This window comes from Cygnus olor, chromosome 7 (genome assembly GCF_009769625.2).
Source record: "Cygnus olor isolate bCygOlo1 chromosome 7, bCygOlo1.pri.v2, whole genome shotgun sequence".
NCBI classification, from domain to species: Eukaryota; Metazoa; Chordata; class Aves; order Anseriformes; family Anatidae; genus Cygnus; species Cygnus olor.
In genome coordinates, this window is record NC_049175.1 from 23,144,698 (window position 1) to 23,160,483 (window position 15,786).

Here is a 15,786-nt window from a genome sequence, read left to right on the forward strand (position 1 = left end):
AGCGGAACAGGCCGCCAGCCCCGCGGGCGGCCCAAAGGTCGCGGGGCCCGCCGGCCAACGGGCTGCGAGAAGGGGCGGGGCGAAAAGTTGAGGCAGCCAATAGGACCGCCGGGTGGCCGGGAGGGCGGGCGGCCATTGGCCGGCGGGCGGGCGGGCGGGCGGCGGCGGGGCGGGGCGCGGCGGGGCCGGGGCGGCGGCGGCGGCGGCGGCGGCGGCGCCATGGAGCTGGGGGCGGGCGCGGGGGCGGGCGCCAGCCCCGGCGCGCGGGGCGGCGCGGAGTCGGGCCGCGTCCTGCTGCTGCTCATGGGCGGCGGCGGCGGCGGCGGCGGCAGCGCGGGGCGGGCGCGGCGGGGCGGCGGCGGCGGGGCGGAGGAGGCGGAGGCGGGGCCCGGTGCCGCTCCCGGTGCCCCCGAGCCGCGCTCGCCGCCCGCCCCCGACTACGAGGCGCTGCCGCAGGGCGCCGCCGTGTCCACGCACATGCTGGCGGGAGCCGTGGCGGGCGTCATGGAGCACTGCGTGATGTACCCCGTGGACTGCGTCAAGGTGCCGGCACCGGCGGCGGGGCCGCGGGGGGGGGGCGGCGGGGATGGCCCCCGGGAACGGGGCCGGGCCCGGGCCTGGTGGGGCGAGGGGGAGGGGGAGGGGAAGGAGGAGGAGGAGGGAGGGGAGGGGGGCGGTACCGGGGGGTGTTGGGCCCGGGGGGGGTCGGACCGGGGGTGTCAGACCGGGGGGGTGATTGGTACTGGGGGTGTTGGACCGGGGGCGTGACCGGCACCGGGGGGGTCGGACCGGGGGTGATCGGTACCGGGGGTGTTAGACCAGGGGGTGATAGGCACCGGGGGAGCAGCACCGGAGGGTGATGGGGACCGGGGGGCGTCGGGCCTGGGGGTGTTGGACCGGGGGGTGATCGGGACCGGGGGCGTCCTACCAGGGGCTGATCGGTACCGGGGACACGCACCCCGGTGCCCCCGCCCCGGGCCGCAGGGGTGACGGGCCGCCCGCCCGGGCCTTGCCTTTCAGACGCGGATGCAGAGCCTGCGGCCGGAGCCCGCCGCCCGCTACCGGAACGTGCTGGAGGCCCTGTGGCGCATCGTGCGGACCGAGGGCGTCTGGAGGCCCATGCGGGGCATGAACATCACCGCCACCGGAGCCGGCCCGGCCCACGCCCTCTACTTCGCCTGCTACGAAAAGTTAAAAAAGACACTGAGCGACGTGATCCACGCGGGGGGCAATAGCCATGTGGCCAACGGTACTCGTCCCACCGGGGCCCCGCCGCCCTCCTCCGGGGCCCCGCCAGGCGCACGGGGCGAGCGGGGGCTGGGGACGGCGGGGAGGGGAGCGGGCAGGGGGCCGCGGGGCGGCGGGGAGGGGGCAGGCAGCCCCGCGGGGGTGGCGGGGCCACGGATGTGCTAAAGCCCTGTGCTCTCTCCAGCCGCGAGCTAGCGGTGCCGGGCGGGGCGAAGCGCCGCTCGTGCCTCCGCCCGCTCCTGCGCCCGCCCCGAGCTGCTCCCAGGTATCCGTGGCTCGACGCAGGTCAGTGGCCAGCCGCCGGCCCCCGAGGACGGATGCCCGCGGACGGGAGCCGCCGACGGACGAGCGGGGACCGGCCGCGGCCGCGTGGGTTGGTGGCGCCGAGCGCGGTCCAGGAGCCCGCCCGGTGGGTTCGGGGCTGGTGGCGCTGTGGCGCCCGGTGCTTTTGTCGCCGCGCTGCGGCCCCGGGAGAGCGTGGGGATGAGGGGAGCGTAGGCGGGCGTGCAGCGAAGCGCTGTGTGGTTCCTCCTCCCGCGTGGTGCTGGGCGTGGGGCACAGCGATCCTTGTCCTGTGGGAGCCCTGCGAGTTGGTGGCCCGCGAGGGCTGGGACTGAGGGAGTCCCGGCCGGCCCACGAGACTTGACAGACTGCTGTGCTCCTCTTCTTCTCTCTGTTGAACTCTTTTCGGGTGGGATTTGCTGAGGACCAGCCCGCCTTCCGGACAGGAGATGGAGGCTGCCTTTGGATCTCGCCCTCTGCTGCAGGGGGACTTCCTCCTTTGCTTTGGCGGGGGACTCGGGGTCGTGGTGGAGCCCCGGGGTCTCTCGCCACCTCCTCCCCTCACATGTGGCAGTTCTTGTTTTGCAGGTGCAGCCGGGTGTGTAGCGACGTTGCTCCACGACGCAGCGATGAACCCTGCAGAAGGTAACGATGAGCCTGCCCTGCCGGGGGGTCTGGGAGTGGGATCTGCCCGGGCTGCGCCGGTCCCTCCGTGGCCCCCCTGTCCTTGTTGCTCGCCCGACCGCAGGGATCCTTTGGGGGTCAGTATAGGCTCCGTTTAGGGAGCCCAGCGGCTGCCAGTTACAGAGCTGGGAACGTGGGATTCAGAACGTGGGATTCCAGAGCTGGGATTCGTTCTGGGGAGCCCAGCAAACCTCAAATGAGGAGGAGTAGGGGTTTTCGCTACTGACAGCTACCTGGAGCAGCAGAGAAAGCAAGAGAGATGTGATCTTACTCTTAAAGTCATTCCAAGTGCGTTGAAACCAGACAACACTGCGGTTAAAGCTCCTTGGGAAGATGTGATGTGGTTCTAGGCATGTGTTAAAGATGAAAAAGAAAAAGCTGAGGTACAAAAGGCGCCTTAAAGAAGTCTGGAGAAGAGATAGCTTAGGAAACGTTTGGAAGGTACTGACTTTGTTAAGCTTGGTTTGAAAACAGGAGGAAGATTTTTAATTAACTAACGTCTGTGAAGGCGGTGGGAGGAGCGGAGGGGGAATAACGAGCATAGATCAGCGATGAATAGACTTGTGCCTCTTAAAACTGGGAGGCTTGGGACAGCGGGCGAGTAAAGAGCCGCGGTAGCAGCTGCGGTGGCGCGCACGGTGCCGAGCGGGGCCGTGCCCGCAGCCTGGCAGCCCCAGCCGGGAGCCCCGCTGCCAGCTCCAGCTGACCCAGGCTCGGGGACTGCCGAGCCCCCGCTGGGCTGTCGCTCCCGAAGAAATGCCTGCTGTCAGCAAGGCCTCCTCCTGCCTGCCCGCCCGCCGCTGGGCTCTGACCCTCGGGAGCAGGCAGCTGCTTTGGCCGGTCTGTTGTCATTCCTCCCCTGGAGCTACTCTTCTTACCCCGGCTGTAATATTTGCAGTCGCATCGTTTTTGGCTCCTGCTGGTCGTGTTAAGTTAGGGGAGGCCGGGCACGGCTGGAGGCTGTGCTGGGCTCCGCTCCTGTGCGGGGCGGGGGGGGGGCGGAAATCTGGAAAATAACAGAATAACTGCAGGGGGGTTCCTCTGTCTGCGCAGTAGGTCCGTAGGGGCAGGTGGGGAGAGGTGGGTCACGTGGAGTGGAGGGGGGTGCACGCATCGGATGTCGAACTTCACACCTGGGTACGAGGACGTTCCCTCGAACGGGCTGCAGGGTTTGCAGGTGGTGCAGTGACGGCGACGCCTTGCGCAGATGTACGCGGTACAGCCCTGCCGGGACGCTGCTGGCCGGAGCGGTCTGCCCTGAGCTCCCGAGCCAGCGTGACTGAAGTCCTGAGCGCCCGCAGGGAGCCCACCTTCACCCTTACCCTTTCTCTCTCCTCTTCCTCTCTGCGCCTGGGTCCCGGCTGCTGCTGCTGCTGCCGGCTGCTCGCTGCTGCCGTGCGTCCCAAGTGGTCAAACAGCGGATGCAGATGTACAACTCGCCTTACCGGCGCGTGACGGACTGTGTACGGGCTGTGTGGCGCAACGAAGGGGCTGGAGCTTTCTACCGCAGCTACACCACCCAGCTCACCATGAACATCCCCTTCCAAGCCATTCACTTCATGACCTACGAGTTCTTGCAGGAGCAGCTCAACCCCCACAGACAGTACAACCCAGGCTCCCACGTGGTCTCCGGGGCCTGCGCTGGGGCTGTAGCTGCTGCTGCCACCACGCCTTTGGACGTTTGCAAAACGCTGCTCAACACCCAGGAATCCCTGGCCTTGAGCTCCAACATCAGCGGACACATCACAGGCATGGCCAATGCCTTCAGGACGGTGTACCAAGTGGGCGGTGTGACTGCCTACTTCAGAGGGGTCCAGGCCAGAGTCATTTATCAGATGCCCTCGACGGCAATCGCCTGGTCCGTGTACGAGTTCTTCAAGTACATCCTCACCAAGCGCCAGGAAGAACGTCGGGCTGGGAAGTGAGCCAGAGCTGAACCCGACTCCAGACCTGCTTCATCTCCCCTCCTGGTTTGTCTTCTGACCCTCTCCCTTTCGGTTTGGTTCGTGTTGAAGAGAGGGGGCAGCAAAGCCCTTCGGGGTTTAGCAACGCCGTTTCTTGCCCGGGGCTGCTGCAGCTCCGCTCCAGCTGCACGGCTGGCTCTCTCCCGGGCCCTCAGAGATGTCCTGCTGGGAGCTGCAGCCCAGGTCACGTCCCCTGGCACTTCGGTGGAGCTGTGCTCCTCTCCTTCCCGTAACAAAAGCCTCCTCTGCTGCAAAGCTCGCCCCTGCTTGGAGGGGAAGGTGAATGTCCTGCCCTGCCGCTGGCAGGGCCGCAGCTCAGCTCAGTCGCCAAGGAGGGGGCAGCGGCTCCGCCTGGGACGCCGGAGGCTTTGTCTGGCTTTTGGCTGAAGCAAAGTGTAAGCCTTGCCGTTGTCTTGTAGCACGCACACATGACGCTGACTGCCCTGGTGGTGGTGGTGGGTGGGGAAGGATGGCACTTGAGGAGGGGAGTCGTAGGTTTGTTAATGTTCCTGCTCTTGACACCTCCAATAAAAACAGTTCTGCTCTATTGTCGCGTCCCCTTCTTGCTCTCGGGTGGCGCGAGACCTTTCCGACTGCCCAGTGCTGGGCTATTTTGGGGGCTCTTGGTAGGGTGGCGGGTGGGATGCTGTCTGCCAGGGCCCTGGGAGCAGCAGCAGGCTTGGTGAAGGCCCTTGTGTGAAGGACAGGACCTGTCTTTCTCAGCAGTTTGATGGAAAAAGGCGTTAAATGGTGGAAGAAAGTCTGGGAAAAGCAGTGCTCTCAGCCCAGCCCCCTGCTAAGTCTCTCCGTACAGCCAAGTACCCGTTACCGCAGCCCTGCGCCACCGCTGCTGTCACAAAGCTGGACGGGGCAGGTCAGAGCGGCTTCACCCCACAGCGGCGAGGCCGAGAGTCCTGCACTACCCAGCTGGGAATCGCCCTGCCTCTCCCCTGCAGTCTCTCCCCTCCTCGGGCCGTGTGCCAGCCCCACTGGCCAGGCAGCAGCGACCCGGGCAGGGCAGCAGCCGTGCTGTGTCCCCTGCTGGCTGCAGGGTCTCGTCCAGGAGGGACCACCAGAAGGGCGGTCCCGTCCCTTCAGCTGGTGGCCCTGCCACAGGCGCGGGTTGCTGGGACCTCGGGGAGAAGCTGCGAAGGCTTCGTGGCTCGGGGCAGTGGGCGTTTCGGTGCGGGGTGGCACTGGAGGGCCCTCGCGTGGTTTCTGCGCTGCCCTCACATGGGGGATTTGGGGCTCAGCACAGCTCCTGATTTGGGGTAGACCAGTTTGTGCCTTGATGGGCATTTTAAAACCCTACGAACACGGTTGCTCGATATTTTCTCCGATTTAATAATGTAACAGTTCTTTATTTTTTTAACTGTTTTCTTAGCCATGCTGACCCCGATTTCTTTCGGAGTCCCACCCAGCTCTGGACCAGCGAGCCAGCACTGAGGGGCCGTGTGCTGAGCTCCGATGCCTCGCTTACTTGTACCGCCTTCCTTAGCCCACGGATCCCGTTGTGGGGTGCCGTGGGGACGCCTGGCCCCAGCGGGATGCTCCCTGCGTGCCTGCAGGAGGGGCATCCATCCCACGGATGGACGGGCCATGCCTGAAATAACTCCCTGGAGGAAATGCGCTCACGGCCCTGGTATGTGCTGTCTGCCAGCGTCCCTGGGGGCTCGGGACTGCCCCGCACGGGGGTGCTGGGGGCTCTGCCCCTCGCACCCTGCTTGTGGCGAGGGGAAAGGGGCTTTGCTGCTGCTGGGAAGGCTCAGGGCTGGGTGAGCAGGGCTCGCCCTCGCCGCTCGGGGTGTCCCTGGGTATGGAGGGGACACGGGGTCGGCACCAGCCCCGCGTGGTTGCGTGCCTGCCCGCTGCTCCCCGCCTGGGCCGCGGGCTCCTTGTGCCCCGCGGGCTCCTGTGCCCGGCTTGCTGCGCGCAGGCAGGAGGATCAGCCACTCCTTAAAGAAACAAAAGCCACCGGAAAGCCGGTGAGCCTCCGGTCTCCCCGCCATTTCAGCAGCTGGGGCTTTAAGAAATAACCCGAGTATTGCAAGATTTGGCAGCCCTGCGGCTCCTCCACCCAAGAGGGAGGAATCCGAGCAGCAGAAACGGCCGGGAGAGACCGAGGGAGGATTAGCGGGCAGCGCGGGGCTGGGCTCTGCCAGCAGCAGGAGACGGGCACGGCCCAGCTCCGTGGGGCCAGGGCAGAGCCGCAGCTTCGCCTCCAGCCCTCGCGCCGAGGCCGTTGCAGATGCCTCGGAGGGAAAGGCACAAACACAGGCAGGGGCCGGGCAGAGATTCGTGCTGTTAAATCCGTCGGCCGCTGGAAGAGGCTCTATAAATGTCAGCGGGCGAAGGCATGATTGAAGGCGACTCCGGGATGAGGAGGGGTGTTTCCAGGAATAACTGCCCGCAGACGTGCCGGGGGAGGGAGCGAGACCCCCGGGAACGGGGGTGTGATAACTCAGCACGGCACAGGGAAGCGATTGGCCTCCCTCTCACCAGGCCATGGCCTGCCTGCTCTGCTGGGGCTTTGCCAGCTCACCCAGCAGCAGCAGGGCGCTGCCAGTGCCCGCAGAGCAGCCCCGGGGTGGTGGCACTGCGGGGACAGCAGTGCTGCCCGGGAGCGGCCAGGGGGCTTTCCAGATATCCCTTTTGGCCAAGCCATGGAAGAGTGGAAAAATCCCCTGTCCTGCTGCCATCTCCTTCCATCCTCGGAGCTGAACCTCTGCCCTGGGCCAGCGGCCGGCCCGAGGAGCGGCTCCAGGACCACGCACGGGCCGTGGAGGGCGGGAAGGAGTGTGCCTGCTGCTGGCGCTGCCTGCAGCGTGCGGAGCTCCTCGCCCCAAGACGGCTTCAACTCAAGCCCGGCGTGGGTGCAGAGTGGGAAACTGAACTGGGCATCAGGGATGCTCAGAGGCTGGTTCACACCCACACACCCTGTGCAGCCCTTGGCTGTCAGGGGGTTGTCTCTGTGAGGCTCAGGGCCCAGTGGGGCTCGTCAAGGGGAGCTTCAGGGGCCCAGGAAAATCCCTCCTGTCTGCAGCTTTCAGATTTGCCTTTTAATTGTGTTGTCGAGGCTTCCTTAGGTCCTCTAGTCCACCTCCGGTCCTGCTGTGACTGAATGCATTTGGGTCCATCCCAGTTGAACAGAAGTCCCACTTTTGCCACCTCTCTTAGCAGGGTGTCTAGTTGATCCCCTCAGCTATTGCCCCTCTAACTTGTAGGGTTTTCCCCGCTACGGGTAGTGCCAGAAACACCTCCCGGGGGAAGGCTGCTGCTCTTGGTTTCTCACTGGTGGTGATGGTGCCGTGAGCCCTGGGCGCAGGCTCCTGCAGTGACCAACCAGCCCCTTACCCAGCACCTCCAGCCCCCGCTCGCGGTGGTGGCATCCCCACAAACACGTTCCCTGCCCGCAGCAAGGGGATTTTGCCTTCCCTGGGGGGCTCCGCTGGGGGTTGGGTGCCCCAGCTCAGCCGTGGCTGCTGCCCTTCCCAGGTCCCGTGACGCCTCCTTGAAGCCCCGCTGCACGAGGATGGGCCTGTGGCCTCCTCGGCATTTGGCTGTGCTTCATGTGAAATCCCTCCTACAGCCTCTTCTGAGTAACCGGGCTATTTTTGGCCTTCCAGCAAGTGAGCCGCGCTCAGCCCATCGGAGCTCCGCAGACAACCCGATTCACCCCCCTGCAGGATCCCCAGCCACGTCCAAGCCTTCGCTGTCCTTCGGCCCCACGTCCCATTGCCCCTCCGGCCTCATCCCGCTGCCGGTGCCAGGTGTGATGTCCCCGAGCAGGGCAGAGCGGGGCAGCACTGCCAGCCCTGCCCCAGGTGATGGACTTGGGGGCACGGCAGCCCTGCCATGGCACGAGCCCAGGCTATTTCGGGCAGCCCCCGTTTGCCTTGCCAGGAGTAGCTGGAGCTGCAGCGAGACCCAGCCGCCCGCCGGGGTAACTCGAGATGGCCGAGTGCAGGCTAAGGGCAGAGCTGGGGGATGAGCTGCTTGGGCCAGGGGTCTCCTCTCCCCCAGGGCAAAATGGGGAGATCCCCTCAGCGTGGCTGTCCTGTGCCTGGGGGGCTCCTGAGCAAATCCAGCCTTGGGGGCTGAGTCCAAGCCATCCCTTTACCAGCCCGGCTTGGTGGCCGACAGGAGGGGGACGTGGGCACTGCCTCGCTGCACCACATCCCTGCCTGCACCCTGCACCACCCCAAAATTTCCTGCCCCAGCCCCTCTGCCATGGGGCAGTCGGTGCCTGCCAGCCCTGCTTAGTGGGAGGGGGAGGTCTGGCGCCTGCGGGGAGCAGGGGGGGTGCCCTCGCAGCCTCCCCCAGCCCCGGCTGCGCTGCTTCTGGGATTCCTCAGGGCTCTGTCAGACCCCAATAAAGTTATACAAGTTCTCATGACCCCACGGCCCTGCAGCGGTGGTAAACTCAGGAGCTGGAGCTGCCTGGACACAGAGCAGACGTTGCCTCTGGTGGGCCCTGGGAAGCTGCCTGCTGACCCTTGCTGCTGCTGGAGCAGCTGGGGGGCAACCCCTGCCCGTGCAGGTCCCAGGCAGCCCGGCTCTGCCGTACATCGCGGGAATGCAGGCAGGAGGGGAGCCCAGGCTTCGCCCAACAGCCTGAAAGGTAAAGCCAAGGCTGAAAACCTGCTTTGTGGGCACTTAAGAGGCCATCCAGAGAGCCACCCATGACGTCCCATGGCTGGGTCTGCTCTCACTGTGTCTTCGTGTGTTGGGAACATTTTGGGGCTGTTCCTGGCCCTCGTTTCCCCGGGGTGCTTACGGCACAGGGGCTGACGTTGTCTTCGGGCAAGGCACAGACCACGTCCAGCACGGCACGGCGGGTGCGAGGAGAAATGCGAACCCAGGCCGTCTTCTCTGCCCCCAGCACCTTTGGGTGCCCACCAGAGCTGGGCAGCCCGTCGCCTGGAGCACCGCCAGGGGCTGTAAGAAGGGCCAGGAGCGGGGAGCCGGGCCAACACCGGGCCGCGGCTCCAGCAGGGGCACAGCTCCCTCTGCAGCCCGGAGCTGTGGGAGGCTGCAGGCGCTGCGCACGGCGCCCGTCCCCGCTGTCCTCGGTGTCCCCGGTGTCCTCCGCGTCCTTGGGGCAGGACCGGCGGGGGCAGCGCGGTGCCCGGAGGCTGAGGGCAGAGCGGGGCCGGGGAGGGGGGGGGGGGCTCTGGGGATGCCGCCGGCCCGGGGGGGGCGGCACCGCTTTGGGGTGGAGAGGGGCTAAAGCTCCCCGGCTTTTACAGAGCCAGCAAACGGCCGGGCACAAGGACACGGCAGGGGCCGGGGGAGGTGCTGAGCCCCCCCAGCACCGACCCAAAGCCAGCCGCGGGGACACGGGGACACCGGGGTGCCCGCCCCCAGCCCGGCCCCGTGCGCTTGCCGATAGGTGGCGGTGGCGTATCTCGCTTGGGGACAGGCCGGTGCCCCGTGTCCCGGCTGGGAGAGGGGGCGCCCGGGGGTCCCGGCCGGCGCCCACAGCCCCGGCACCCCTGCAAAGCCTGTGCTGCTTTTATTGCGCTGCCCCCAGCCGGCCAGGGGTGCGGGTGGCCTTCGGATGGTGGCTTTTGGATAGGTGGCCTCCGGACTGCTCTGCGCTGCGGGGCGCACGGTGATGGGGTCTCCTCGGGCGGTTTGCTTCAGCCCCCCCCGGAGCAGCTCTGCGCCCGCTCTAACCAGTGCAGGGACCAGGCTGAAAAACGCAAGAGCCCCCCCTGCTAAGTCAGGTGTGGCCATCTCGTGGTGCGCTGGGCAGGCTCGAGGAGGGTTTGGGGCCATCAGTAACTCATCCACGAAAGATAGACAGGTCGCTGGCACTTGTGCTGGTAGGCAAGTGGTGTGAGAAACCCCTGCTGCACAGCACAACCACTGATATTTTAATTTATTTACCCAATCCATGGCTGGCCGCAGCTTTCTCAGCACTGGGGAGTGCTTGGGCAGCAACCCCTCCTTGTGTAGGCAGGGGGGAGCTCCCAGAGTACTCCCTCGGAGCACTGAGGGCTCCTGTGGGGTCCCCAGGTCCCTTCCCCCAAGGCCTCAGTGGCTGTGCCTGGGTTGGAGCGGGGTCTGCAGGCAGCCTGGGCCCCCGTGCGTCTCGCCCCGCGCCCAGGCGAGCTCCCTGCTGATGCCTGCAAGCGCACCGTGAACCGGGAAGGGTGAAGAGCACGAGGGGGGAGACGATCGCAAGGCTTGGAAGGGAGAAGTGGAAAAAGATGTCGGGAAGTAGAGGAAGCCAGAGCACATCTGCGGTGCTCCAGAGGGAGCTGTGCTGCTCCTGTGCGATCCTGGGCAGGACAGAGGCTGTAGGAAACCAGCTGCGACTGGGGTTTGAACAGCCCCTTCCTGGCAGTCGCTGGAGCCTAGTGGGGAGAGGCGAGATCTGCTCATGGGCTCCTCCTTGGCCAGGAAGCCTGGATGAAAATCAGAATTTGAGCCCACGCAAGGAGTGGACCTGAGGTCTGGTGGTTAAAGCCTGGCCTCCTCGTCCAACCCTTCCTTTGCCTTAAGCCAGCGCGTTGTTTTGGGCAACCTCAGCCCTGCCCAGAATCAACCAGCGCTTTCAGTGAATCCCCCTGCTTGACTGGGATGGAACAACGCGTGACCTCTGCCCCTTGACCATGGTTTTCTGCCTCCCTGACGTTCCTCCAGCCCTGCCACCGCCACCACAGGACCATGCAGGAGGGAGTCCCACCGATGCTCTGCACCCCTCGCCTCGGGCGCAGCCAGCAGCACCTCGCTTCGGCGCAGGGCGCCATGGGATGAGGTGCGTCACGGGCGGGCGCTGCCTCCAGCGTGGCCACGCAGTGACTTCCCTCCATTGTGTCTCTCCTCCCTGGGCCGCTTGACCAATCTGCGGTCTCCCACCACCTCCCTCCCACCGGCCTCCGCCGGCTGTTCCTCCTCTTTGGAGCGCTTCACTTCCGCCGCCCCGCTCCCAGCTCCCCAGCACCGCTGGCCGCTCCGTCCTCCCCATCGGCTCGGGGGTCTGGATCCCTCCCACCGAGCCCCTGCCCCCCTCCCACCCCCCCAGCCTGAGCTGGTGGGACAGCTGGGATCTGTCCAGGAGCGGGGCTGGCTATGGTGGACATGCAGGAACTCCCTCCACCGTGCCTCAGCAGCCTGCAGCCGGGCTTCTTGGCATCCCTTAGGCCCTGGAAGAGCAGCGGCTGCGTGCTGGTCTGGCCCCGGGTGGGGACAGCAGGGCTGGGGAGCACACACGGGTGTCACCGGGCATAAGCGGGGTGCCCACAAGACTGAACTCATGCCTACGGCAATGCTTGGGGCTGTTGGTGCTTCGTCATGCCGGTACTGCCTGGCGTTGCCTGTTGCAGCAGGACCATGATATATGTGTGTGTGTGTGTGCGCGCGCCCCTTTGCTCTGTTCGAGTGCACTCCAGAGAGTGGTTGCAGGCGCATGCATCTCAACCAGAGCCTCTGGGTGCTGCTGGGGGTGCGGTGGGTTTCTGACCATCTGTCACTTACTTGGAGGGGCTGTGCCAAGCGGGGAGCTCTTCTCGCACGCCCCAATTTTGGAGGAGGTTGTGCTGCGGTTTCCATTCCTCCAGCTTGCTCACCGAGACGTGAACTCGCGCGGGGTCCCCTATTTTTACAAACAGCGGTCTGGCAGAACGTGGAGGAAAATGCAGCTCTTTCCTATGGCAGAGACAAATCTCGGCTCGCTGCTGCCGCGGAGGGAGGACGTTGCCTATCTTTGTTCTTGGCTATCCTGTTTCTACCCACGAGACCGCGGGGCCTTAACCGCTCATCTCCGAAAGCCAAGAGCGGAGCCTGGGCTTCCTCTCCCGCGACACCTTGCTGCCATCCAGCAAACAATCGCCTGGGCGTGCCGCATCCTCTCCCAGCGCCGGCCCCGCGAAGCCTCCCGGCCGCGGGGTGGCCGCGGGACAGGGCCGCCGAGCCGAGCCGTGCCGAGCCGAGCCAGGGCTGGGGCCGGAGCCTGCTCGTAGCCCGGGGCTGCAGCTGTGAATTTCTCCGGTGGTTTCCGAACGGTGCGCGCTTAACTCGCACGGTGCAAAAAATAATAATAAATAAATATATATATATATATATATCAGCGCGGGTTTTAGCAGCGCCCGTGCCCGTGAGCTGTGCGGTGGCGTGCGGCAAAGCCCAGGACACGCGTGGGGAGGAGGGCAGGACGCGGTGGGCACCGCCGGGCAAGGGGAGGCACACGGAGCCCGGGGCTGCGCCCGGGGAGGCCGCACACCTCTCCCGGAGCACCGGCGGCGCGGCTCGGGGGGCGTGCGGGACGCTGCGGGGCAGCTCCCCGCACCGCCGGGGCGAGCCCACGGGGCTCCGCAGCCGCCCAGCCGCTGGGCCCCGCACGGCAGCCGCACGGCAGAGCCGGCGCCGCCCGAGGGCTCCGCGGCGGGGCCGCGCCCGGGCCGGGACCGCGGCCGCGCTCCCCCCTCACAGCTCCGGGCCGGGCCGGGCCGGGAGCGGCCCCGCAGCCGGTCGTGCGGGTCTCGGCCGCCCCCTCCCCCTGCAGCCGAGCGAAGCGGCTGAACATGTAGCAATAATGCCCCGGCATTCAGGCTGCCCGGCCCGGCCGGCCCTAATCAGCGGCCCGCGGACCCCCCCTCCTCTCCCCCTGCGCTCAGAGAAAGGGGAACAAAACCCAGCACGTTTCCGCAGCCCCCGCGCATAAAGCGCCGGGCCCGGGCCTCAGTGGGGGGCAAAGCGGCCCGTCAATCTCGGCGCCGGGGCCCCTTTGTCCCTCGCCTCCCTGCCACACCTTTTGTTCCCGAATCCAATAAGCGCCTATTCCCGCTACCTTCCTCGGCGGCTCCTTTCAGCGCCGGCCCGGCGGCCACAATGGGCCGGCTCTGAGCTGCTCGGCCCCATTCAGCGCCTTGGCACGCTCACAATCCCGGCCCGGCCGCCCTGCCCCGCGGGCACGGCGCTGCGAGAGCCCCGCCGCCGCCGGGCACCGGCCCCGCCGGGCCCCGGCCGCCGGGCGAAGGAGGAGCGGGCGGCGGATATTGCACCTGGTTTATTGACTGACTCCGCGAGCTGGCGCTGGCAGTAACCGATACAGAGTAGATAGAGGGGCCGCGGGAGCCCCGGGCCCCGCCGTCGGCTTTTTTACAAGCAAAGCTGCTCCGCTGGCGCGGCGCGACCGGCTCCGGGCCGCCCGTCGCGGCGGCACCTCGGGGCGGCGGCGCTTCGCGGGGAGCTGGGGCAGCCCCGGCCCGCCGCTCCGCTCCGCTCCTCTCCGCCGCCGGCCCGCCCCGCGGCCCCGGGACGACCGGGGGCCCGCCGCGCCGCCCCTCCGCCGCCGCCGCCGCCGCCTTCGGTCCAGGGCTGCGGCGCGGCTCCCGACGGCGCTGCGGGGCCGCCGGGCCGTGCTGCCTTGTCCGCTCCCGGCCCTGAGTGCGTGCGGGCTACCAGGCCCGGATGCCCTGCAGTGCGCCCTGGCTGCAGGACGGCCCCGCCGCCGCCTGGTGCAGGGGCTGGCCGCCGCCGCCGAAGCCCCCCAGGCCGCCCACGTTCACGAAGGGGCCGGCGGCCGCCGCCGGGCTGCAGGCGGCCTGCACGGAGGCGCCGCCGGTGCCCGCCGGGTAGGTGCAGCCGTAGCCGGGGTTGTAGGAGGCGGCGTTGCCGTAGCCGTAGGCGGGGAAGCCGTTGTAGGAGTAGGGCCCGTTGTACGCCGAGCTGTAGCCCTGCGAGCCGCCGAGGCACGGCTTGCCGTCGCGGACCAGCACGGGCACGGCCACCCTGCGCGGCGGCGGCGGGGCCGCGGGGCCGCCCAGCTCCAGCGACTTGTCCTGCCGCTGCCGCTTGCACTTGTAGCGCCGGTTCTGGAACCAGATCTTCACCTGCGTGGAGGTGAGCTTGAGGCTGCTGGCCAGGTGCTCCCGCTCGGGCGCCGACAGGTAACGCTGCTGCTTGAAGCGCCGCTCCAGCTCGAAGACCTGCGCCTGCGAGAAGAGGACGCGCGGCTTCCTCCGGCTCCGCTGCTTCGGCCTCTCCGCCTCGTCCGGCTTCTCCGCCGCGTCCAGCGGCTTCTTCAGGGCGCAGCTCTCTGCACGGGGGAGCACAGGTCACGGCTGCGCCTCGCCCACGCCGGCCGCCGCCGCTCCCGACGGGCCGCACCGGGCGGCGGGAGCCCCGCGCCGCGCACCGCCCCGTGCCCCGTGCCCCGTGCCGCGCCGCTGCGCGCCCGTCGGGGAACCGCGGCTCGGGCCGGGAGGCAGCGCCGGGCCGGGCACCGGCACCGTGCTTGCGAGCCGCCGGTTCGGGCGGCGGGGCCGGGCGCGTCTCCGCTCCTCCGGGCCGGCTGCGGAGGCACCGCGGCGGCACCGCCGGGCCGAGCCCCGGGGCCGCGCCGCGCTCGGAGCCGGGCACCTGCTCGCCCGCCGCCTCTCCCCGGGAGGGCTCCGCCGCACCGGGCGCCGGTTGGGCCTAACCCGGCCCGTTCCTCCCTCCCTCTCCGCTGGCGAAATTTGGGAGCCGGGGCCTGATCGCGGCGCGGCCCGGTGGAGGCGCTTCCCGGGGCCGCGGAGGCTGCGAATTCCCGCAGCCCCCGCTCGAGGTGCTCGGGGGACGCGGCGGGGCCGGGGCTCCGTGCCGACCGACCCGGAGCGAACCGCGGGGAACGGGAGCGGCCCCGTCCCGGCGGGGCGCGGGGGGAGCGCGGCGGCGCCGATACTCACTCGGGTCGCGGGCCGCGGGGTCCAGCTCCTCTCCCGGGCCGGGGGCCTCGCAGGAGCCGCGCAGCACGGCGTGCACGTAGCTGTCGGTGGAGATCCGCGCGTCCGCCTGGCCGCCGGGCGCTGTCAGGTAGGACAGCTTGTCCTCCTCCTCTTCCTCCTCGCCGTCGGAGAAGCGGGCGCCGTCGGCGGCCGCCAGCAGGCAGGCGGCGGGGTGGAAGTGGTGCTCCAGGTGGTGCGGGAGCTGGGCCCCATAGTGCGGGTCCTGCTGCTGCTGCTCCAGGTTGAGGATGTCTTTGACAGAGAAGGGGGTGGAGGTGACGGGGCTCGGTAACATCATCGGGGCAGCGAAGCAAGCGGCCGGGGAGTCCCGCGGGCCCGGCGGCGCTCGGGCTGCGGCTCGGCGGGGAGCGCCGCGCCCGGTGCGGGGGGAGCAGGCAGCGCCGAGAGACGAGGGGCCGCGCCTGCTCCTGTCTAAGTTGCCTCCATTAGCCCGGCGCTGGGGGTCTGCGTTTTGTTACAGCTTCTGCAGGGACAGCCAAGGGCTCGGGAGCCTCCTCTGCCCCGGGCCGGCACGTCACGGCGAGGAGGGGCCGGGGGCCGGGGGCGGCCTCGCCATTGGAGGGAGGGGGAGGCAGAGCCGGCCCCCTGCCCGGCTCCGGCCGCCCGGCCAGAAATAGCAATGTATTAAGGCTGCGCTCGGGGAGGCCGCTTCCCCGGAGAGCGCCCCGCCGGCCCGGCACCCGCCCGCCGGGGCACAGCCGCGGGCTCGGGCATCGCGCGCCGGGGTCGGGGACCCCGGAGAGAGCCGCGGCCGCCGCCGCGCCTCCCAGTGCTAAGCACGTGTAGGTAGGTAGGGACCCCCGCCCCGGCGCGCCCCGCTGGCCCCTGCCCGCGCACGGCTCGGCCCGGCCCCGGGAGGGGCGAACACG

At 68.5% G+C, this 15,786-nt stretch overlaps 2 protein-coding genes across 2 annotated transcripts; one reads left to right on the forward strand and one right to left on the reverse strand.

The window, feature by feature from the left end:
* Positions 1 to 219: 219 nt before the first annotated feature.
* Positions 220 to 4,725, forward strand: SLC25A28 (solute carrier family 25 member 28). The gene is made up of 4 exons (XM_040563716.1): positions 220 to 543; positions 1,021 to 1,249; positions 2,119 to 2,175; positions 3,622 to 4,725. Exons 1-4 carry the CDS (start codon positions 220 to 222, stop codon positions 4,137 to 4,139), a joined length of 1,128 nt encoding a protein of 375 aa, XP_040419650.1. The 3' UTR covers positions 4,140 to 4,725.
* Positions 4,726 to 13,494: 8,769 nt separating this feature from the next.
* Positions 13,495 to 15,523, reverse strand: NKX2-3 (NK2 homeobox 3). The gene is made up of 2 exons (XM_040563717.1): positions 14,858 to 15,523; positions 13,495 to 14,226 (listed from the first exon to the last, which is right to left on the reverse strand). The coding sequence occupies exons 1-2, from the start codon at positions 15,192 to 15,194 to the stop codon at positions 13,586 to 13,588; spliced, it is 978 nt and encodes a 325-aa protein (XP_040419651.1). The 5' UTR covers positions 15,195 to 15,523; the 3' UTR covers positions 13,495 to 13,585.
* Between the last annotated feature and the right edge of the window lie 263 nt (positions 15,524 to 15,786).

Excerpts from the sequence above, each read along its gene's own strand:
- NKX2-3 (XM_040563717.1), bottom strand. The coding sequence starts at position 15,194 with ATGATGTTACCGAGCCCCGTCACCTCCACCCCCTTCTCTGTCAAAGAC. Across the intron at positions 14,227-14,857 it reads CCCCGCGGCCCGCGACCCGA|AGAGCTGCGCCCTGAAGAAG; the intron begins GTGAGTATCGGC and ends TCCCCCGTGCAG.
- SLC25A28 (XM_040563716.1), top strand. The coding sequence starts at position 220 with ATGGAGCTGGGGGCGGGCGCGGGGGCGGGCGCCAGCCCCGGCGCGCGG. Across the intron at positions 544-1,020 it reads ACCCCGTGGACTGCGTCAAG|ACGCGGATGCAGAGCCTGCG; the intron begins GTGCCGGCACCG and ends CTTGCCTTTCAG. Across the intron at positions 2,176-3,621 it reads AGCGATGAACCCTGCAGAAG|TGGTCAAACAGCGGATGCAG; the intron begins GTAACGATGAGC and ends GTGCGTCCCAAG.